Source organism: Myxocyprinus asiaticus, chromosome 3 (genome assembly GCF_019703515.2).
Source record: "Myxocyprinus asiaticus isolate MX2 ecotype Aquarium Trade chromosome 3, UBuf_Myxa_2, whole genome shotgun sequence".
In the NCBI taxonomy this organism is placed as follows: Eukaryota; Metazoa; Chordata; class Actinopteri; order Cypriniformes; family Catostomidae; genus Myxocyprinus; species Myxocyprinus asiaticus.
In genome coordinates this window covers 37,906,389-37,929,462 of record NC_059346.1, presented here as the reverse complement: position 1 = coordinate 37,929,462, position 23,074 = coordinate 37,906,389, and the positions used below count along the sequence as shown (strand labels likewise).

At 36.3% G+C, this 23,074-nt stretch overlaps 1 protein-coding gene across 1 annotated transcript in view; it reads right to left on the bottom strand.

Annotated features, from left to right (window-relative positions):
- The window catches only part of LOC127424495 (transmembrane protein 8B-like), a 251,801-nt gene extending 229,560 nt beyond the window's left edge, over window positions 1-22,241 (bottom strand). Inside the window, exon 1 of the mRNA XM_051669777.1 lies at window positions 22,174-22,241. Within this exon, the coding sequence (XP_051525737.1) occupies window positions 22,174-22,228 (55 nt within the window). The 5' untranslated portion in view covers window positions 22,229-22,241. The remainder of the gene's footprint in view (window positions 1-22,173) is intronic.
- Between the last annotated feature and the right edge of the window lie 833 nt (window positions 22,242-23,074).

Below are 23,074 nucleotides of genomic sequence, written 5' to 3'. Positions count from 1 at the left end.
ATGATGATTTCTCACTGCTTGCAAAAAAAAAAAAAAAAAAAAAAATTGTTTTTCTTTTTCTTTGTTGTTGTTTTTTTAGGGTAAACTAACTACATGCAAGGATGTCTCACACAGAGTGCAGGGATGAATCAAGTCGAGTCGATAGTTTCAAACTAGGTCATGGAGCACACACGGATAAGGCAAAACTGTCTGAAAGAACAGTGAGGGGAACTGTGAGACCTGAAGTCCACGTGCCATCCCTGGTCTGGCAGTGCACAGAGGGATTAAGCAGCCAAATGCTCACATCACGCAGAGAAGCCAGAAGACCTCATCTTGAAAAACTCTATTGTTCATTATCCCCTTGACTACTGCCTTCCACAATTGAACTTCTATTTCATTTTTTATTTCTCTTTTATTTTTGGAATGTGTCCTTTCAATTTAGTTTAGTTTTCTTTAGTAGTCACTTTATGACAATGTTTTATTTGACTATTTTTTGTGTGTTTTCTTATTTCAGTGTAGTTTTGGTTTTAAAGCTGAAGTGTGTAACTTTTTCAGTGTTAAAATACTTTCTTCTATCCCAGGTTAATATGCAGAGACAACTATAAGACATTTGTAGGTAAAAAATGTCATTCATTAATTTGTTTCTGAAAATTGTAAACACTGTTTCTGTGGTGCTATAAAAATTCCTCTGTTTGTTTAAGCAGTCCGCCCAGCCTGACACAACAACATTGCTGTTTGAAAACAATGTTTATTTTTGCAATGTGTTCGGTGGCGCAGAAATTACACACTTCAGCTTTAACTGTTGTTAGTTTTATTGTAGTTCTAATTCTTTTACGGCTGTCAAAGTTAATGCATTTAACAACATTATAATTTCTCAGGGCTGTCTCTATCTAGGGCCCATTTAAAAAAAAATGAAAGAAAAAGACTAAAACAACCCAAAATGTATTGTATGTCTTCTGTTCTATTATAAGTGTGAAGACCAAGCATGTAATCTCATTATAAAATGACACTCAAGGACTGGCTTTTCTGCATCCCAGGGAAAACTGTAAATGTATGTACAGTAGAACAAAGAGTTGTTTGTGACTGCCAGGGGAAATAATGGACTGCTAAAAAAGACTCTGCATATAAAAAGTAATCATAAATAATAATTGGGATGAAAAATTGAGAGTTATGAGCAGCAAGTTACAAGTGAAGTTGTGAAATAGTTGAGGAGTTAAGTATTGCCAGTGTCTGAATTCTTTAGCATATTTCAGGAACAGCTTGTTTTGGAGTTTGCACAGTTTTCAAAAAGCACAGCCCAACAGTGAGCAAAAACTGACTTTGGATCTGTTCAGCAACTAATCCTTTATGTTCTGACTTCAAGACTTCAAAGGTGATTTGAAAAATAAAGATATACCTGTATCCTTATCTTATTCTGAGTCAGATGCTTAACTAAAATACAACTTCAGTTTGCAGTTAAACTGAAAGTTTTGTCATATTAAAAATACAAGCACATTACACTACATACAAAAAATCTCTTTACTGTTATGGCATTCAAAGCCATTGTAAAATTACTATAAACGCACATTTATGACTGCACATTCTACATTTAATGCACCAAGTGTCTACATTTCTTGGCAACAGCAAACCTAACACTAACCTAACCCTAAACTGTTTTACTTGGTAGAACTATATTACTTGGAGGTAGTGACCCATATTGCTTCGCATCGTGCCTAAAAACACCAATTGTAAAATCACACACATCTCAATACTAACTTCCTTATATGGCACTACAATCTGCATGTCATTTTTATTTTGAACTTCTTGGTGAGGAATAGCCTAATTGACATTGCAGTAAGAGAAAATCTGCCAATAGAAAACTGTGGAGATGCTTATAACTGTCAGGTGTATTTTGTTGATTCATGTCTTTTATTTTGAAAAGTTTAGTTCCTGTTCCCTTGTCATGTGATTTTCTGTTTTCCCTCCATGTTCATGTGTCATGTTTTCATTGGTTTATTGTTTAATTATCTTGTTATCAGTTCTGTTTGTTCATTGGTTTATGTTCCCCCATGTCCATGTATTTAAGCCTCATGTTTTCCATTGTGTAGTTGTCTAGTATTGAATGTGATGGATGTGTAGAGGTTTATGTCAGGCCACGTTTATTGTCAAGTCAAGTCAAGTCAAGTCAAGTTTTTAGTCAAGCCATGTTCATTTTTATATTTAGTTAGGGTTTTTGGATTTCACGTTCTGTAATTAAAACGGCACTTGGGTTCTCATCATCTTCGTCTTCATCATTGCCAGCAGCCAGCATACGTTACAATAACCTTGTATCCTTGTTCATATAAAATGTCTTACAGAAAAAAAACTTTTGCCACAGAATGCAATGCATTATTCATATCTGACTATTCTTAAAGTCTCTGAATCTGCACTTCATTGCCTGTTTCATAAAAGCTGTTACATCGAGGAGCCTTCCTTGCCTTTGTGTTGCATGACAACCTCAGATATGATGTAGTGATATATGGCCTTAGTTAAATGAGAGAGAGGGTGAGATAAGGCCATAGAAAAATATGGAGGAGTCAACGAAATGGAAAAGTGCTTTTTTTCATTGTCAGTCAGTGCCTCAATAGTGAGAGAGTCTTCAAAATGGCTTTGAGCAGAGGTCAGATTCATGTTTATAGGTTTTGATGCATCCACATCACTCTTTTTTATTTATTTTTTTTACCTTCAATGTTTTGACAGGATGCATTGGGTGAGGATAGAAAGGACTGCAGCTAAATGTTAAATTCAATAGAAGGCACACTGTTATTATATATATATATATATATATAACAAAGGTTTTTAAGTTTTTATATATATATATATATATATATAAACTTAAAAACCTTTGTTTTTTTTAAAGATTTTTATAATTATACTTGACCCAAGCTTCCTGCTCTTAAAGAAATAGTTCACCTTAAATTGAGAAGAGGTGCGACTGGATCATTGAGTCAGTGAACTGAACTCGAGAATCATATCGGTCTGTTTTGTTAATGAATTGTTCTTATTTCACAAATCGGACTGAACTATTCGTTCATAACTTACTGACTCAATGATCCAGTCCCAGTGGTTCTCGACTGAATATCTCAATGGAGGAGAAGACATCAGTAAATACTAACATACGTTTTTGTCTGTTTTATTGTGTGACTTCAGAAGACTTGGATTATATCATATTGATCACAATGTGAATTCGTCGACAGTAGGTCGAAAGTTCTGCTGCCAAAATCTGTGCTTGCTGAAATTTTAACCATTACCCCCAGTGGCAAAGCTGAAAACTTTAAGGTAAAATGTCCACAGGGTGGCGCCAAAAGCGAGTTGCAGATTACATCATAAAGTCAAAATGAAGGCATATTTTATTAACCAAACCCAAACCCCAACCTTTAACCTAACTTTCAGTGGAGTATAAATGTAATTTTAGAGCAAAAACGCAACCTACGAATCACACTTATTTCTTCTTTTGGAGCTTAACAGACAAGGTCTATGAACTGTTGTTATGGAAAAGGCCTGCGTTTAGATTCTTCAAAATTTCTCCTACTGATTTCTGTGGAAAAAATAGCATACTAGATTGGAAGGAAATGAGGGTGAGTCAAAATTTACAACTTTCATTCCTGGATTAACTATTCCTTGTAGAGTAGGAGGTTTAGATCAGATATCATCTTTGTCTTAAAAAAAACATAGGCTTTAAAGTCTATAAAACAGAAGTAAAAAAACAGCAAAGACAAACTGTTTATTTTAGTTATTAATTTATGACAGATGTAACATGTAGGGTGAGAACACTGTATGTGCCGCAGTTTAAAGCTGGGGGTAAGGACATATCGATTTGGACTTATGGCAGGACATCTTTTAAGACCTTAATGGACAGATCAGTACAGGACGGGGTTTGATGCTTAATGGCAGAGATTCATTAAGGAACACACCTTTGTAAGGGAGAGGCAGAGAGCCCACAGCGATAAGTACTCTCAAAGCTGGTGTAAAACCAAGGGCAAATCTGATTTGCTGTTTATGACTGGCATTAACCCAATGCTCTGTAAATAAATTTTATGGCACAATTGGTTTTAACACTCCAGCTGTGCATCTGAAAAAGTTGACTGCCAGTCATCAGGCAATGGGGGTAAAGATGCTTTTTGCCTGCTTTTGACTTTCAAGACTTCAAGATCTTTTGCATTGACTTGTTTCTTTTTTGCCATATTTGATGTGATGTGATTGTGATGTGGTTTCTTCCCTCTTTGATGTAGCACTATGCAAATGAAATGGCCTTTGACCAGCAAGAAAATACTTTTACTGTACATTCACACCTGTACAGATACAGAAGGTGAGAGAGACTGAATAAGAGTATGCTTAAGTATGCTTATCTTGAAATAAAATTCAAGGTACTAGAGAGTAAAAGATAAGATGTAAATGGCTTATCAGAGAAATGAGAGGCAGATGATGGGTGTAAAAATTAATCCAATTAAGCAGCTCCCTAGAGGAAGGTCAGCACAGGATTTTATTAGGCTTCAGAGCAGGTCATTAAGCATTTATAACACTTTAGAAATGCAGTTATTTGACTATGAGGGACAATTTTTTTTAGGCTTATTTTCCAGTAGCTCTCAAGTCAGTGACTCAAGAAAACCATCAGTCTCCATGGTGCAGATCTGTCTGGGGTTTTATGATGGCCAGTCTAATATGTTCTGAAGCTTCAGGGGTGGAAAGACACCCACTGAACTCTGCAGAGCCCAATAATATGCTCTCTGCAGATTAGCAACCCAGGGGTCACATTGATTTCCAGCACATGAGAAAGGTATTTGCCAATGTTCTGGAGCTTGTATGCTGCTACAGAAATTAAGTCACCTAAAGTGGTAGAAGTCTAATTGAAAAAGTACTGCAAAACTGCTAATCTGGGACAGACACATGGAAAACATTTGTTTTGTTTTAGTTAATTGGATTAACAATCTGTTAGTTTGCTTTATAAAGGAAACTAACAGTTTTCTTTTTGGTGTTTTCTTTTTGGTGACAATCAATATGCAGCTTCTATTCAGACCCATACCCAATTCTCTAATTTCACTACTAACCGCCTAACTACAAATCCTTCTTTAACAATTAGTTCTCTTCTGATATTTGTGATTATTTTCATGTGACTATTTATGCTTTGCTTGTCCGAACCAAGACTTGCATAGAACCTGAAAAATATTATCACATTAATTTAATATTATTAATATAAAAAATATAAAAATTACTGCAGTCAGACGATTAAAATTTGTAATCTCAATTAAACGCATAATTTTTCAGTTCATCATGATTAATCACAGATTTGAAAGTGCTTAAATTTGACTATGAATATACTGTACAGTTCTTCTTTTCCCGCCAAAAATGCATATATTTTATGTATACTTAGGAAATAAAACAAAATAATATCTAACAATATAATGCTTTAGTCACATTTTCAAACAAATCCTTTTATAGTATAAAGATAGAAATGCACTAAAATAGCACCAATTCAAGTAACATTAAATGTTTACTAAAGTCTAAGTGGGAGTTTGACTAATTGAAAGAACTAGTCCCCACATAGGTTGCATTTTCATTGCAATGTGCATTACATCTCTTAAACTCTCATCCTCCACAATATTAATCAACCGGTAGACAGTGTTTATCCTCTTTGTTTTTGTTACGCATTCATGATTCGCGTAAGGGCGTCAGCACCATCGTCAAGTTCCGCTTTAAACTCTGCATGAAATGCGCTCGCAGACAAAAACGTCTTATTCTGCATTTTGCTGATAGTTTAGAATTGGTATGCTTCTGTAGTAATTAAAATGCTCCTTACTTAGGCTAAAAATACTTTATTTCTGTCACAAGTTCCATCTAGGCCTGTTCTGTACAACAAATAGCATTAAGAGCTCCTTTTCCCATCACTTTATCACTGACACTGAATCACTGCCATGTGTTTGTGGTGTGTGCATCAGTGTAATGACTCTTGGCGGAAACATTGCAAAGGTTCCGCCCTTCCAACCAGTGTTTATGCTTGTTTATGCTGTATTAATAGTAAATGCGTTAATCGAAGAACAATTTACACGTTAAACTTTTTTAATTAATGGCATGTGTTAACACATTAATTTTGACAGCTCTAATAAAAATGCATTCACACAGGATGTGTCCTTGTATTAGCAGTGAAAAGCACAATGGAATGGAACAAAACGCTGAATGGTTCTAACTTGAAAAATGCATCACAATAGTGAAAGATGTCCATCTAGTGCATGTTTACATAGAAAAACAATTAAAACCAGCACAGAAAGATGCAAGAATGTGCACTGAACATATACGTTTTGTTTTAAATGCTTTGTTTAAATAATGTTTTGAAACTGCATAATTCATCTTGGAAAAACATGCAAACAAGATTTTTTCTGTTTCTGCTCATTTTCAAATACACGGTTGACTCACTAAAAACAACTGTAATCTGTTAAAGAAGAAAAATATTACACGAAAAGGCTACCACCGTGAAAATGGCACAGCATAAATTCAAAACAGCACACTGGCACTCGACAGCACACTTCCCCCACAGTCGTGGCATGCTAATAGCCTTTTAAGCTAGCATTGTAGCATTGTTTTGAGTGCTGACTCACAGGTGAAGGATTTGCTTTTGAAAAAAAATATATAATGTTCACTCTTCATCTGTCAAAGCCATAAAAATACCATGCCTGCCAGGCCCATTTATTCCTGCCAAAAATGAAGCCGTGTCTCTGGCGTTTGGCATATTGCACCTGACAGGACCTAGGGCAAAGACAGAGAGCCAATTTCAGCTTCTTGGCAGGGCTGCAGCGAGAGTTCGGTGTGGCCTTGCTGAAAGGTGAAAGACTATAATAAAGAAGATGAAGTTTTAATATTAATGTTAGCAAGGGTGAAAATGGAGACATAGGATCAGGTATGAACAATTGAGAGGGCGTTCAGCGAGGCTATGAAACAAGATGGCGATTAGGCCTAGAGATTGAAGAACTGTTTGCCTGCTGGGTCTTCCTGTTCTGAGTGCATGCAAGTGCCTACATATTGGCTGATTGACGATTGTGTGACTAGAAAAGGGTGTAAAAACTTGAAGCACTTGAATCATTCAATATTCACACGCTCTAAAAAAGTTGTTTGAAATCTAATCATGCTAGATTGGGTGTGTAGCCATAGACTCTAGGAATATACAGCGGTCAAAAAGAGTAGGGTTGTTTGGCACAAATACACAACATAACTTTGACTATTAATTTAAAAAATCAATAAATATTCTGTGTATTGAATGTTTGTTTTTTTTTCCCTAAGGACTAAAGCTTTCATTTGCACCTGCTTGGGGTATCTAAACATTTGTTTCACCAAAGATATTCAACAAAGGATGAAAAGTGTGCCAACCGACCCTGGTATCCCCTACATCAGTTATGTCCCGCTTCTTTATTTGAGGAAGCCTTTCTTGATTGTATACTCCCATCTCAATACCAATGAGCACTAAACCACAAGAGTCTGTGCTCAGTGCTCAGAGTCTGAAGAAATCTTCTTCTATTGATTTCCACTTTTGCCTTCCTTTGACAACCTCCATAGAGGAGTTTCCTCATTCCCAAGTGCTCCCCGTAGCTTACTTGGGTTATGAATCATTCAGAGCGTCATCTGCTGAATAGAGACCCACAGCAACTGCAGTGTAAACAGGCTGCACAGGTACGAAAGTGTGGCTGGATCTGCTTTTAGCACAAATAATAAATGGCTTGGAGGATATGTGCAGTGAATGAGATTAGAAACTTCTGATCTCGTACCTGACATTTTAAAGGGAGTAGTTGTATAGTTCATATCTTTTAGAGCACAGTCCATTGACCTGTTTCAGTGATGTCAATTTTTCCTCGCAGCCACCATATTTGTGACCACAGCGGGAGAAAGCTATGGTGGTGAATGGAAAAACACCCGTGAAATGATATCAAGAAAAACATAAATAACTGCTTTTGATCCATGCCAAGTCCCAGCAAAAGTGTATACAGGTCTGAAGTCAGCACAAATATTGCCAAATTTGACTTGCGGGTATTTAAAATATTTTCTATATTTCTATACACCGGCGAGTAGCCTACCTACACATGCCTACCGCCTGGTACATCATCATAAACGTCTCTTTCTGGTCTGATTTGGTCAAAATATTACAAAACGGCTGTGATGATCCCGTCTGTATCAGTGTTAGAGCTGCTTTTAGCTCATGCAGAATACACAGAAAGCAACTGAGGCATATTAGTGAATATGACTAATATGTTTACATTGTAATCTGGTTGTGTGAAAAAAGGTTAATACATCATGACTTTGTCTAATCTTATGAGAATGGGTTCTAAACAAAATATGAAAAGTTGAATCGCTTCAAATGTCCTCTTTAAAACATGTTATTTTACTTGTGTTTGAGGTCTGAGAGACCCCAGCTATAGCCTAAAACATTAATAAATGTACTGAATCAGGGGTGTCACTAGACTTCTATGTCATCCAGGGCTAAACCCACAGGCAATATTTTAATATAAAAATAAGAAGAATCCTTCCTTCCATGACTTAAAAAATTACCACCCTACCTGTCAAATAATAATTAAATTAAGCACAACACTGTCACCGGTTCAGAACTTTATATGAGCAAATGTCAGGTGCACAGTAAACGGATCAAACACATTTTTTAATTTAAACTGCGGATTAAAGCGAGAACTTGTCGGCTCACTGTTCATTGTGAAGAAACTAACACTAACAATAAAATCAAAGTCATTTAACAATTTAAAATTGCAATTGTCATTTATCATAATATTTTGAGAGTATATTTAAAAATTACGAGAATAACATCGAAGCATTATGAGATTAAAGTCGTAATATTTTGAGAATAAATCGAAAGGAAAGTAACATCAAAGTGATGTGGTGGACAACAGCAGAGTGGAGCATCTGGGTCTTTACATACAACATCACTAACTAAGGAGATAACTTGGCTATGCAACCGAGCTGAATTTGTGGGAAGTTTATGCAAGCTCTCTGTTAATGAATGAGGTGTGCATTAGTACAGGAGTTTTCAACATGTGGGTGCCTGTCAAGGGAGGTGCGAGATATTGGCTCACACTCAAGTAAAGCGAAAAATAATTGGAACTGCTGTGAATTATATAGGTCCATTTCAAGACATTGTATGTGGTAACATCCCCTCAGTTACAGTATTGTTTAAAGAATAAAACCCAACAAAAAAACAGACCAAGCATCACCAATGCCAAGCAGGACTCCACGAATGTCTCTCTGGTTCTATCTCCTGAATAAATAAATTTCCTACATAACCGCTGCAGTGTCCAGAAACTACACTGTAAAACATGTAATTTTAACGGTAAAAGACTGTGAAAATACTACAGAAATAAAACGTTAATTGATTAACGAGTATTAACTGTAAAATATACAGTAAAAACTTTTAATATATTTTAAGACAATACAGTAGTTTTTACAATAAAATGTTGTAAAAATTTAATTATTATAAAGTATTATTTTCCTGTATAATTAATGGTAAAAATGTACATTATGTTTAACAAGAGAGTACATGTACTTTTTACAGTAAATTATTGTTAAAATTACAGTAAAAAAAAACAATAATCGGGCATTCCCACAATTCCCTGCATGACCCATCATATTTCATTATATTTTATGGGAATAGTTATGTTTCTTCTTATTTTTAATATCAGTTACGTACATTATATTTTATATATAATGCAGTTCAGTTAATGTTTACTGCATTATTTAAATTTCACATGTGTTACCCTGATGGTGTTTAGTGTTTGTGTGAGTGACACTGAGCACAAAACAGTCTCTACATGTTTATTGGTCATTGCTCCTGGAAGAGCCACTATTGGTGAACTTCATGTCTTCATGTGCTCTTCTGTAATTTTTACGGTGATTAACAATATCTTATAAAGTAAAAGCAGATTTTTACAGTTAATATTAAGTTTATGAAAAACATTTTTACTGTAAATTTACAGAATTTGTTTGTCTTTTTTTACAGTGCCAGCATGGTCATGTAAATTACAACAGTTTTAAACTGTAAAATGTACAGCTTGTTCTGTAAAGTTGTTTACATTTTTACTGTATTTTTTACATTATTATTCTGACAACCAAAGCTGCCAGTTGTTGTTTTTTTTTGTTTGTTTTACTGTGTAATAACTCTGTGCTGATGTGCCAAAAGACCAAGGATTTCTTTATTGCTAAATCCTATTATAAATATGATTACATCCTCCACATCCATCTCTTGCATTAATGAAGCTGCTGGCTCAACGTCCATTCTATCGTTGTGATAATGACGCTCTGTTTGACTTAATATTGAGATTTCTTTTTCTTTCAATATTTCTTCTTTATTCATACAATATATTACTTTATTCTCACAACACTATGACTTTATTCTAATAATTTTGACGTTATTCTCATATGAATTTAATCTCATAATGTTACAACTTTATCCTCAATTTTTACTTAATTCGCAAAATATTACGACTTCAATCACGAAATCTTAATTTTGTATTTTATTTAACGTGGCAATAAAACACCATCGTGGGATCACAGAGTAAAGTTAAAAATAACTTACATTTTTTTAAATGCATCTCGAAACACTTGCATTGGGTTTCATGACTGTTATACCATTAAACATGATTCCAGGTTGTTTTTAACAAAGCAAAGTTTCAACTTAACGGTAAGACAGTGCTTTTTACCCTTTTGCTCTGGTGTGCAGACTTAAATACAATAATTAGACAAGTTCAATGTCATCTGATTTTAAACTATTTAAAAATCAAGACACTCCAAAGAGGCTATTTAAACGCAGCAGTGTAACTCCACGCACATGACATGGAAATGTAAACCAGTTTTTGGATCATTTTTGTTTGATTTTAATGTGAAATTTTATTGTTTTAAGACATGCATTCTGCTATTTAGGCTCATAGCTCACTGTGCTGATATTCTGAGTTGCATTTGAGGAAATTCCATTGCAATAAGCATTCTTTATTCCCACATACCGACTAAAATCGAATAACCGTTCGTGAAACCTTGTGGTCAACCGAATGGTAATAAAGGTAACCGTGCACATCGCTACTCAAAATGATCAACGGATAATGATAAGTCCAAATATTTGGTCAGCTCACATGTAACTTAACCAGTTAGCAACTGTTAGCTCATTAACGTGGCTACCTGGCTACTGGCATAAGAACTGTACATCATACAAATCCTTGTTAAAGTTTTGTTGTATTGAAGGTATTGTTACTGACATACCTTCATTCTGATCGACTAATGCTTAGTCTGGTTGGTTTGAAGTTCAGTGAACTTGCTGCAAATTTGATTATGGATGGTAATTCTTAAACGTGCTAGCTGATTTTACCTAGGCAGAGTGCATCTAGGGGAGTGAGAAGGGATGCTCCGAAAAAGTTGACTGGTGCATGCATTAAAATCTACTTGGTGTGTGGATTGTGAACAAATGAAGATTAGAAATGAGGCTTATAGATTAGATATTTAGAAATAAAGCTTGCATAATAAAACCTCAGTGCCTGTGATATAGAAAAGCTGCACACCTGTGAGAGAAAATAGAAAGCTCCCACTCGAGGTATTCGTAACGTGTCTAATGAACTTGAGCACGAACAGCAATAAAAGTCAAATTGCGAACTGTAAAATTAATGCAGGTGGGGCTCCCTGATCGGAATACATTCACATTTGAAGCCAGAATTGCAGCCTGCCTTTTTTTCTCGCTTTTTTTTTTAGACAAAAATGTCACAAAAACATTCAGGGCTATTAACAAAAGACCCTATCAGCCAGGGTCTAGCTACGCCGCTGTATTGAATGTTAAGATTCTCTGATTGGTGTACACCCAGTATAGCAGTGCAGTCCCACCTTTTTTCTATTGTTTTGTTGTATTTTTCTACTACTGTATATGTTTCTGTTGAGGTCAAATTGGACACAAACATAACAAACAAACATAAGTGGATAACAGTCACATTTCTGAGAAGTGTATATCGGCCTACTGGGTTTTGATTCATCTAGAGCAGTGGTTACCAACCCTGTTCCTGGAGGCCCCCCAACACTGCACATTTAGCATATCTCCCTTTTTTGACACACCCAGTTCAGGTCTTGGAGTCTCCACTAATGAGCTGATGAGTTGAGTCAGGTGTGTTTGATTAGGGAGAGTAGTTTTATTTACTCAAAAGTGTCACAAAAATATATATCAAATTGCAGGCAAATTGTGATAAAATACAGACCTGTAATCGTTATAAATCGTCCTAGATTAAAGCGATAGTTCACCCAAAAATAGAAATTCTCATCATTTACTTACCCTCATGCCATCCCATGCTGAACACAAAATAAGATTTTTAAAAGAATATTTCAGCTCTGTAGGTCCATACAATGCAAGTGAATGGTGATCAGGCCTTTGAAACTCCAAAAAGTAGATAAAGGCAGCATAAAAGTAATCCATAAGACTCAAGGGGTTTAATCAATGTCCTCTGAAGTGATCCAGTTGGTTTTGGGCGAGAACAGACCAAAATATAACTTCTTTTTCACTGTAAATCTTGCCATTGCCGTCTCTAGGGACAATCATGATTTCAAGCTTGATTACACTTCCTGTTGCTTGATGCATGAGCAGAGTGCTAGATGGCACTATAAAACGTGTAACTGAGCTTCAAATCATGATCACCAAGGAGACTGCTGTCAAGATATACAGTGAAAAAGGAGTTATATTTTGGTCTGTTCTCACCCAAAACCAACAGGATCACTTCAAAATACAAAATACTGATGGATACATTTTATGCTGACTTTATCTCCTTTTTAGAGCTTCAATGGCCTGATCACCATTCATTTGCATCTTAGATGGCATGAGGGTGAGTAAATGATAAGAGAATTTTCATTTTTGGGTGAACTAACCCTTTAAAGCATTAAAGCATAAATGGCCATTCTGCCCATACTGCATGTTAACACAAGGTAATTCAGGGGCCTTTGTGGAGCTGTTTCAGCAATTATGCATTGCCCTTTGAAAAGGCTGCAGCAGAAAATCCATGTGGCATGGGATTGCATAAGCAATCATAAACACAAAGAGATGTCACTGCCCAGCCCAGGCCTGTAGGAAATAAGCACCAACACCCTTGGCAATAAGACACAACAAAGATAGACTTCGCACACTCACCCACACATACACAGCAGAAGCTCTGTTAAAGTGTAGGAATCCCCTCACTGCCTCTCTGTGAGCCTGATGTAAACGGGCCTCTGGTGCGTTGATAATAATTAATGATAATAAGAGGAATGATGGATGATGTTGTAACTGCGCTAGCGGACGCAGCAGAAAAGTTTTCTCCTTCTATTCCTGTCCCCTCCTTGCCATTCAGACTATCTGCCTGCAATTTTGTCTGTCAGGCCTCAGTTGAGCAAACAGACTCCTTGGCACACCAGCCGTTCTGGGTGGCCAGAGGCAAAGCAGCTGTCTGCCTCTCTTACTTGCTTCCTTGCTCTTTTTCTCCCTCCTGTCCTTGTCACTCTGTCAGCATTCGCATTTACGGTCACTCTTTCTCTCTCTCTCTCTCCCTGTTCTGAGAAAATACATTGTTTCTAGAAGAACAAATGAAAGAGTAGCATCATATGTTGTTCCAAACCTTTGACTTTCTTCCATGAAACACAAAGGGAGATGTTAGGTAGAGTGGCAGCCACAGTCACTATTCACTGTCGTTGTATGGAATCTAATGCAATAAATGTGAATAGTGACTGAGACTAAGGGGGGTTTCACACTTTGTTCGACTGCTTGGACCGAACCTGAGTTTGTTCTTTCCCCCTTACCCTTACTAGTCTCTGTTCACATCATACTATTTGGGTCCTAACTGTGGTCCAACTGCATCATCAAGTGATAACAAGTGTCAGCTGCTTACCACTGTAACTAGGTAAAATCTCAAGAAGTCATCAGCTTCGCTGTGTTATTAAAATATTCATCTCTTTGAATTTACCACCAAAATTTTACATACACAGAACAGCTCTTGTGTTTGTCTACAGCGGATGCAATGATATGATGAATGTTGGCTTTGTCTGCTGCAAGCACACAGATGTGTTGCAAGAGATGTGAAGAATGTGAGCTGCTTTATGAATGGGATTTATTTGGAGAAAAGCAGGTATGAGAAATGCAATAAACCACAATAATTGTGATCTGCAGCCTGCAAAGATACAATTATTCGTAATCCTAAATGGTTCACTTCTGCATTTTGGTACATCTGCATTCACATCAGCAGCATCCGTACTTTAGTCCACATGAACCGTACCCCAGACCACCTTTTCAAGGACTAGGGTGCTGTTTGTGGGTGCGCAAAACAGCATTCACATTTTCCAAACAAACCGATCTTTGATGTCATTTGAACCCAGGTGCGCACCAAAAAAGCTAGTATGAAAGAATCCTAACATGCTTCCTAAGTCCACAGAACACATAAAGTCAAACAGGTTTGGAAAAACACGATGAGGGTGAGTAAATGTAAACTAGGGTGAATTATCCCTGCAATAAACATACACACACAGATACCATATCCTTTGCACATTTAGTCCATATGCAGACCACAAGCAGGTGTGCTTCTTCCCCACCAAGAGTAGCACAACGATCCCTGAGGAAACTTTAGTTTAGCTGGTGCTGGATTACATGTGGATTAGTGCTCCTAATGGCCCTGATCTCACCTAATTCTCATCAATCCTTCTCATCTGAAACATTAAGATCCGAAAGAGGAATCACAAAACCGCAGCTCACCCGAACCAGAAATTCAGTAAGCACTCATTTTTCTGTAAGACAGGGAGGCAAAGCTACTCAATTTTCAACTTTCTAATTTTTTTCTCTCTAAGCCATTGATCTTGATACAATCCGTAATCAAGAACAGATTCTTTCTAAATTAAAAAAGAAGTTTCCTCTTCAGACAGTTCCACTAATTAATGTTTGCTCAAGGATGAGAAATGTGTTGCAGTAACCTTTCACAGCTAGACCCCATGAATTGGAGGATAGTGCCATAGAGAGCAAGAGTGTGGGTGAAAGAGAGAGCTGAAAAGATCCTGATGAGGGATAGAGAGCTTTTTTCCCCTGGTAGCAGTTGGTGACTCAGTAAGGGAAACGGATGTACCAAGCCAAGTGCAATTAGCAAAGTGGCCCTAATGCCAAAATCACACAGAGGGGAGCAGAGGCTTGACAGACCAGTCCTCTAGAGCGTAACACAAGCCTTGATGTTGTCCACAAGGGTATATCACACCTTATGTCTCCTCGTTCCAACAATAGAGAAGAGTGTTGTTGCTGTAAATTGACTAAACCCACTGGATCAGAAGGTGGCATTCAAAGCCAATACAATCGGATAATGTTGTCATTTTCTCTACTAAGTTTAGATATATTTTATATTTGTGTTAGGCTCAAAAGCATTTAGAGTCATTTCAGCTGTCACTGCACTAGCGCCATCAGTGTCAGTTAATGGTTGGCTTTATAATACATTTTGGTTTTGACTGTTTTTGTGAACCTCAAAGTGATTCATGGCAGAGATAGCTTGGCAGTAATGTCGGATGAAATGAATGACAAATAGGGCATGTGATGCAGATCTAACAAAGTCCAAATAATGAAACTGACATCTTCACAAATGCACTAAAATCGAGAATGACTTCCGCTTCATCAATTACCTACTGCATTCCTTGACAGCTGTTCAGGTTGTAGCAGTGAGATAAAGAATTTGAGCATTTTTATACTCTCTCTGCAATTGGTGTATAAATAGATAGTAGTACTGCAATTTATGTAACCATGATTGTTGATACATTTCTGGTTGTATGAGCTGTTATAGGGAACTCTAACAAGAATGACAAGGTCAGTGGTTATAATGAACATGGCAGTCAGTTTTATTTGGAAAAGATAATTTCCTCTAGATGGAGAGCAATTCGTTTCTCAGATTTTGTTAATGGCTTCTTAGCTGCACAATATTTTCACAGTCAGACTGACCTTTAGAGCTGTCAGCTTTTACATAGGTTTCTAAAAACGAACCTGTCTTGAATTAACCCATGATTATTTATTCATAATGAGTCATCCTTTCTAAATAATATTGTAGGGTGAATCCTTTATCCTGCACTCTGTAAAGTGGCCCGAAAAAAAAGATGCTTTTGAAAGTGGTTTTGTACCAACTGGCACTCACTGCACTGAAGAAAAAAGGAGCAAAAGAAAATCAGCTGGTTAGATGAATGAAGTATTGTGAAAGGATAGTTTACCTAACTATAGTTAGCTACATGAAAACTTTCTTGCCGTTGATAATATTAATTGCAGTATGTCTTCGCTGTATCTTTTAGATCTAATGAGTACAATTATATGTGTATGACAGATGAATTATATTTAAAAAAAACAAATTTTTGGCATAACTGTTTTGACAACCATTCTTTAGCAGGTCAGAGGTCAAGGTAATGTGCATTATCAAAGTAATAATGTACACATGCTTAACTAAATTTCGTCTTTGATTTTTGCATCCTTGTTGTTGGCTTATATTCAAGATGCAGATGATTACTTGTGTTCTCTTAGTAATTTTTTATTTTATTTTTTTTTGGCAAAGAAAGAAGAATTTGCCATAATGGACCCTTTTCACATGTCCGCGTTCACGAAGCGGAAGTCGTCATAGTTGGCTAAACTTGAATGCCGGTGAATGGGAGACAGCAGCAAATTTCATTTTTGCTTACTTGTTTGCTGCAACTGCAAAAGAAAAAAAATCAATGATTATGCTTTCACAGCTTTGCAAAAGAAGATAAAAATATACAGCACTGGAAATCATCAGTAAGAAGAGAGAAACAGGCCAAATTTTCTGTCACTCCCTCAGCAGCTGTGTTAGAAGCCTCATTGCAGCTAAGGTAACTGATTTTTTTTAAACTTATTCCAGGGTAATATAATAGTACAATGTTATCAATTTACACTAAATATATTTAAAATTGGAAATATAAAAAAAGATTGCTACAGAAGGCGGAAACAAGTCAAAACAGGTCTGTGAAAAGGCTCCATCATGACTTATTCCGGGTTCAAAACAAGTTAAGCTCAATCGCCAGAATTTGTGGCATAATACTGACCACAAAAATATATTTTTACTTGCCCCTCCTTTTCTTTAAAAAAAGCTAAAAAAAAAAGCAAAAATCTGGGTTCCAGTGTGGGTCCAATCTATAAACATTACCGTAAAATACTGACTGTTTCAAAAGTATAGCCACAAGACATACAATATGCATGTAAACATGATTTTAGTGTGATAAAATCACTTACTAACCTTTTCTGTGTAAAGTTATTACTAATTTTACAACTTCGTTGCCATGAAGTAATGTCAACAAACCCTAAAACAACTGTAAAAATTATGATTTAAACAACTTTACAGTTCAAATAATACACAAGTTTTGACAGAAGACTTCATGTAAGTGCTTTTATAAAATTATAAAAACATTTGTTGTATTTAAACCCTCCAAAAACTGGCCCCATTCACTTCTATTGTAAGTGGAGAAAAGGAGTGACAAGTCAAAATACATTTTTTGGTAATCAATATTATGCCACAAATGTTGGCGATTGAGCTTAACTTGTATTGAACCCGGAATATTCCTTTAAGGAAATGTTTTATAGTTTTTCTCAGTAAAGGAAAAAGCCATGAGGTTTCCCCAAACACAAGATCTAACAGTAATGAAAAGATAGAACAGCTTGGAGATGAATCAGGAGATTGTACCAGGATCATTCCTGTTATGCAGCACCTTTTGAAAAATGAATATGCTTGTGTAATTTAAAGAAGTATTTTTTTTATTTTTTTAAAAAGAGTATACCAGACTTGCAGAATTTAATTACAGGCACTATTAATTACTGCATAACTTGATTTTAAGTGGTTTACGAGGACTTTTTTTAGGTTACAAACTGGTAATTACAAGGGTATTATGCTATAAATGTGGTTTATGAGGACATTTCTAGTGTCCCCATAATTCAAATCACTTAAACATACTAAACGATGTTTTTATGAAAATGTAAAAATGCAGAAAGTTTTTCGTGAGTGTTAGGTTTAGGGTTAGGGTTAGGGGATAGAATCTATAGTTTGTACAGTATAAAAATCATTATGTCTATGGAGAGTTCTCATAAGGATAGCCACACCAACGTGTGTGTGTGTGTGTGTGTGTGTGTGTGTGTGTGTGTGTGTGTGTGCGTGTGTATTATATAGAATACATAATGATAAAATTAATATAATTAAACATTTATTTGACAAAATAACTAAAATTATATATATATATATATATATATATATATATATATATATATATATATATATATATATATATATATATATTTAGTTTATTCATAAATATTTGTATTTAGGCAAATTCTTTATTATTGACCGCAAGACTTCCTCATCCCATGGTAACAGTTCTGACTCACACATTAATCTGAAAATGCGCTCTTTTCTCACCGTATACAACAATTTAGACATCACAAAAGCAGACTTCCATTAGTTGCCGGAGACTTTGAGATTAGTAGATTGGTACGATGCATATTGAATTATGCGATGGCGGCGCATCAATCAGAGAGCAGTGACGCATTCATCGGACTGCGCAAAGTAATGAAGCCCTAAATCTCCCTGCAGGTTGTTGAGGCGCCGTTCATCTTGCAGCGTTTTAATTGATTTCGGACTAAAGGTAATATGCGCTGCAGCACTGGGACTCAAGGATCTACACGTTGATGAAAATGAAACACAAGGTTTGCTCTGTGTTATAATGGCATAACGGTGGAGCGTAAATAAAGCGAGGGCGTACAGAGTGTTTTGAACTCGCAGTTTTTGTGGTTTGAAATGTATACAAAATCATTGGCTTTAAGCCATTAATATAAGTACGTTTATGGTATTGGCATAAAGCAAAGCATTCTTTCAAAGAATCCAACTCTGTTTCAGTACATGTGTTACAATATCATTTACTCAATCATTTTCACAACAGAAAAAAAAAAATATTCATTGGTTACTCAACATCTAAACTACAGCTGCTAGCAGCATAAGACACACATGAACAGGTGCTGTCTGAACAACTGCTGTCATCCTCATAAGTTTTATTCAATACTTATGACAATACAATAACACGCCTCCTACTTACAAAGTAATGTGAGTGTTAAGTAATGTACTACCACTCAATGCAAAACATCCCTTCACGGGTCATGTCTCTGCGTAATGGGCTCTCGTACACATGCTCCATTTTGGCATAAAAGTCACTTACATCCAATGCACTAACAAGGTGAGGGGAATATTGTTTACATTTCATGCTGTCGCTGCTCTCTCTCTCTCTTTCTCTCTCTCTCTCACACACACACACACACACACACACAATTCTCTTATCTGTATAGATAGATAGATAGATAGATAGATAGACAGATAGATAAATGCCACAAAAAAAGGACAAAGAGATGGACTAAACCTGATTAACACATTAAGAGAGTGTCAGAGACAGGCAGATTTGAAACTGAACAACTCAGAAACAGAATCGGCTCAACTAAGGAAGTCCTCTCTTACTCTGTCACAGCCCAGCTATTTGTCTATGTCTGTCACACATTGAACTGTTTTCTTTGGTCTACTCTGACTTCATTCCCATTGAGACTGGATGGCTCATTGGTCTTGCTCCTTTGTGCTAGCCTCAGAGCATCACTCTGTTCCTGCAGCTTGTCAATACTGTGATCAATGTAAGCGCTCAGCCAAGTCCTGCGACTGCCGTATCTCCTTGCAATGTGTTTGTGCCCTGTTAATGAAATCATGTTTACGAATTGCTTGTGCATTATGAATCTCATCTGTACAGTGAAAAAAGTGGTAACCTAATAAATGTGCTTTATGTGGTAACATCTAAATGAACTGGTTTGATTTAAAGTAAAAAATATTATTTAACATCACTGAATCAACCTGACTATATTACATAGGTTAAACCAACAAAACAAAGATTTTAGGGGTTAAATCAGGTAGAAATAGCATTTTAGGGAATTGCAGGTTTTTAGTGTAGTAGGTAAAACACATAAAAAGTAAGAAAAAGAAATTCACTGGAGGAAATGGAAAACAACAGTAATCACCCAAAAGGTAACCTCCTCAGTAAACAGGCTGTGTCAATACAATCAAATATCAATATATTGTGATAATTTTCTTACGACATTGTATCGATACTTTAGATCCATGTATCGAAATGTATATAAAACTATTTTTCATAGTTTCATATCATGCATACCATATACAGTATGTGACTAACAATGTCTGTGATTAGCCACTGGCTGGTAACTTTTTAGATTTCACTCACCAATGTTTGAGTAGTGTAGTGGCAAAGAAGTTCAGCACCGAGATCTTTTCACGTGTTGAGAGTTAACATTTAGTATGACTCTTTCTTTGTGATGCTTATCCAAAGACAAAATCCACGCAATCTATTTGTCATTGAGTTATGTCTCTTTTTAATACCCTTTCTGTTCTTTACAGTCAGGTATTAATCAAAAACAACAACAGAAACATTTAATTCTAATCACACATAGCACGGATGCTGTAAAGAAGCCATTCGAACAAAACACTTCTGTCAAAGTCCCTGCCACTGATCTGACAGACACAGTTCTGTTTTAGCACTTGTTCTAAATGTCCGTGTAAATACTTAGTACAAATTATGTTGGTAAACAACAAACATATAACAAAATATACATTTATGCAGCATAATATGTGCAATTTCAAGACATATTTATAGATGGAATACATGGAATTATTTTATATTTTTAAAAGCTAAAATCTAATCAAAATGATGAAAAACTAATGATTTTTATTATTATTAATATTTCTGAAATAGACAAAGTTAGAGGCCCCTGCATAATTAATAGCAGCATTAGCTGAAAGAGAATTCCTTTCATACTGTATTTAAGCAAAACTGACATTATAACTGTAATATAAAAAGCTTGTGAATCAGAATAGAATCAGATCATGATATCGTGATGTATCGTGATATATCGAGTAGTGACATGTATCAATGCGTATCGTGAGGCAGCTGGCGGATACCCAGTCCTAGTAAATACAGTAAGAATAATAAGAATGAATGCAAAGTCAAGAAGATGCTGCAAATGACACAGACATGATAAAGTCAAAAGATAGAATCTTCATAATTGCAAGCATTAAAGCCTATTTATAAATAATAATTATAAGTTCTGTAAGTTCTTTTCACACATCGCAATTTTACAAACGAGCAAAATGCAAGCCAGGTTTACAAAATGGAATAGCAAACATCTAATAACAAGCGATTTAAGTTTCTGTGATAAAGACTGTTAAGCTTGATTTTATTTGTGCATGGAGAAATATTAGCTCAAAAGGCGACACGCAATGCTTTGTTTGATTCGTACTTAAGAAGTACTGTGTGTTGTCTCGGAGCTCAAGTACAGCTGACACGGAGAGGGATCTAAAGCACACCATCCATCAGATGCGCTTTCAGGCACAGCAGTGCAGGTATTGTCTTGCTCTGTCCGCCAGATTAACTTCCTTATCGACGCGATCTACAAATGCACAGCGTCTCGAGATAATGCTAGATAATCTTTTAATGCAATCGAGAATTAAATGACTATAGGTAAGACTCGAGACTAGCACGTTGATATTACAAAACAATAATTGGATAATTGGCCTAAATCTTACATATGATGCGCTTTGGGAAACATGTTGATGTAGTGAGCACGGGTGAATCACGAGTGAACTAAAAATTGCTTATCGGCTTCAATGGATTAAAACTGAAATAAAACAATATAGGCCTGCATACACAAGGAATGGATGTATTGTAAAGCAAATAAGTGTGTTAGTATCGTAAATAATCGTTATTTTTCCAAAACGACTCATATCACATTTACTTCTCAGTTTACCCTAATATTAATAATGCAATAAGATATACGTCTATCTGGATATAAAGAAGCGTCAACTTCTCGCGAGTGCCTATACACACTTGAAAAGCTCAGCTCCTGAAGAATCTAGCACGCTTTAGTCTTTGCTTTATTCTCGGGAATGTGTCCATGACAACACTATAACACCAATAAGAGAAGCATTCCACCTTCTGCGTGGCCTGCAGCTGTTCAAAGTGCAATAGCATTAAACGATATTGGCTACGGCAAGCCGTTGTGTGAAGCACTTCAGCACCAGCACAAAGGACAGCTCCACTGCATCATGATAGCGATCTCACTTTAACCCTCACTGAACAACTCACCTCCGAGAGAGCAGAGCAAGGTGTAAACAAGCAACAGGATCTCCAGGCGACCCATGCCCGACCCAAACCCTTCCAGCCACCACATCGTGATAAACTGACTGTTTATGCCGCAACGGCACGGACGCGGTTTTATATCGCTACGCTTGTACACATTTTCAGGTCTCGCAACGGACCAGCTGTTCGCTCGCGCATGACGTAATATTGAAGAGGCTGTTACGAGAAAGCTCCGCCCCTTCTCTGCCGTGATTTGAGCTTTGCCACACATCCATTCAATTCATTGGCGGATAAGAACATCAGTCAAATGGACTGTTGTCTTTCTCTGTGCTGGTAGGAGAAATGAGTGGACTGTCCGACAAAACAGCAGCATTTCAAGTTTACTTCATCTGTCGAGCCAAGTTGCAACTATAATTTCGAAGAATCCTCCAAAAATCCCTTCACAACTGGAAATCAATCCCACAAGTAGCTATGTTATGACATCAATTAAAAGAGGAATGTGTTGGACTTACTGATTTCGCAGTTTATTCTTGTATATTGTTACTATAACGTTATCTATTTTTATTACTGCTAAGGTAATTAAAAAGTAAACATTACATTTTGCGTTCTATAGTAATGATATAAGTTTACCTTTAAGGCACAATTAGAATTTGTGGAGCCTGTCGTCCTGTCGAGGACGGAGGCAAACAGTGCCACCTATTGACTGCTGACGAAAACAGCTATCTAAGAACTCTAAAATGACAGCTACTTAAACTGAACAAACGGTGTTTGTTTGTTTGTTTGTTTGTTTGTTTCACTTGCTCTTGCTTACTTTAAAAACAGCTTTTATAGTGTGTTAGCCTATTTGTGCGCCTCATTTAAGCCATTTGATGGTGCAATAGGACCTTTTAATTATTTAATAGTAAAA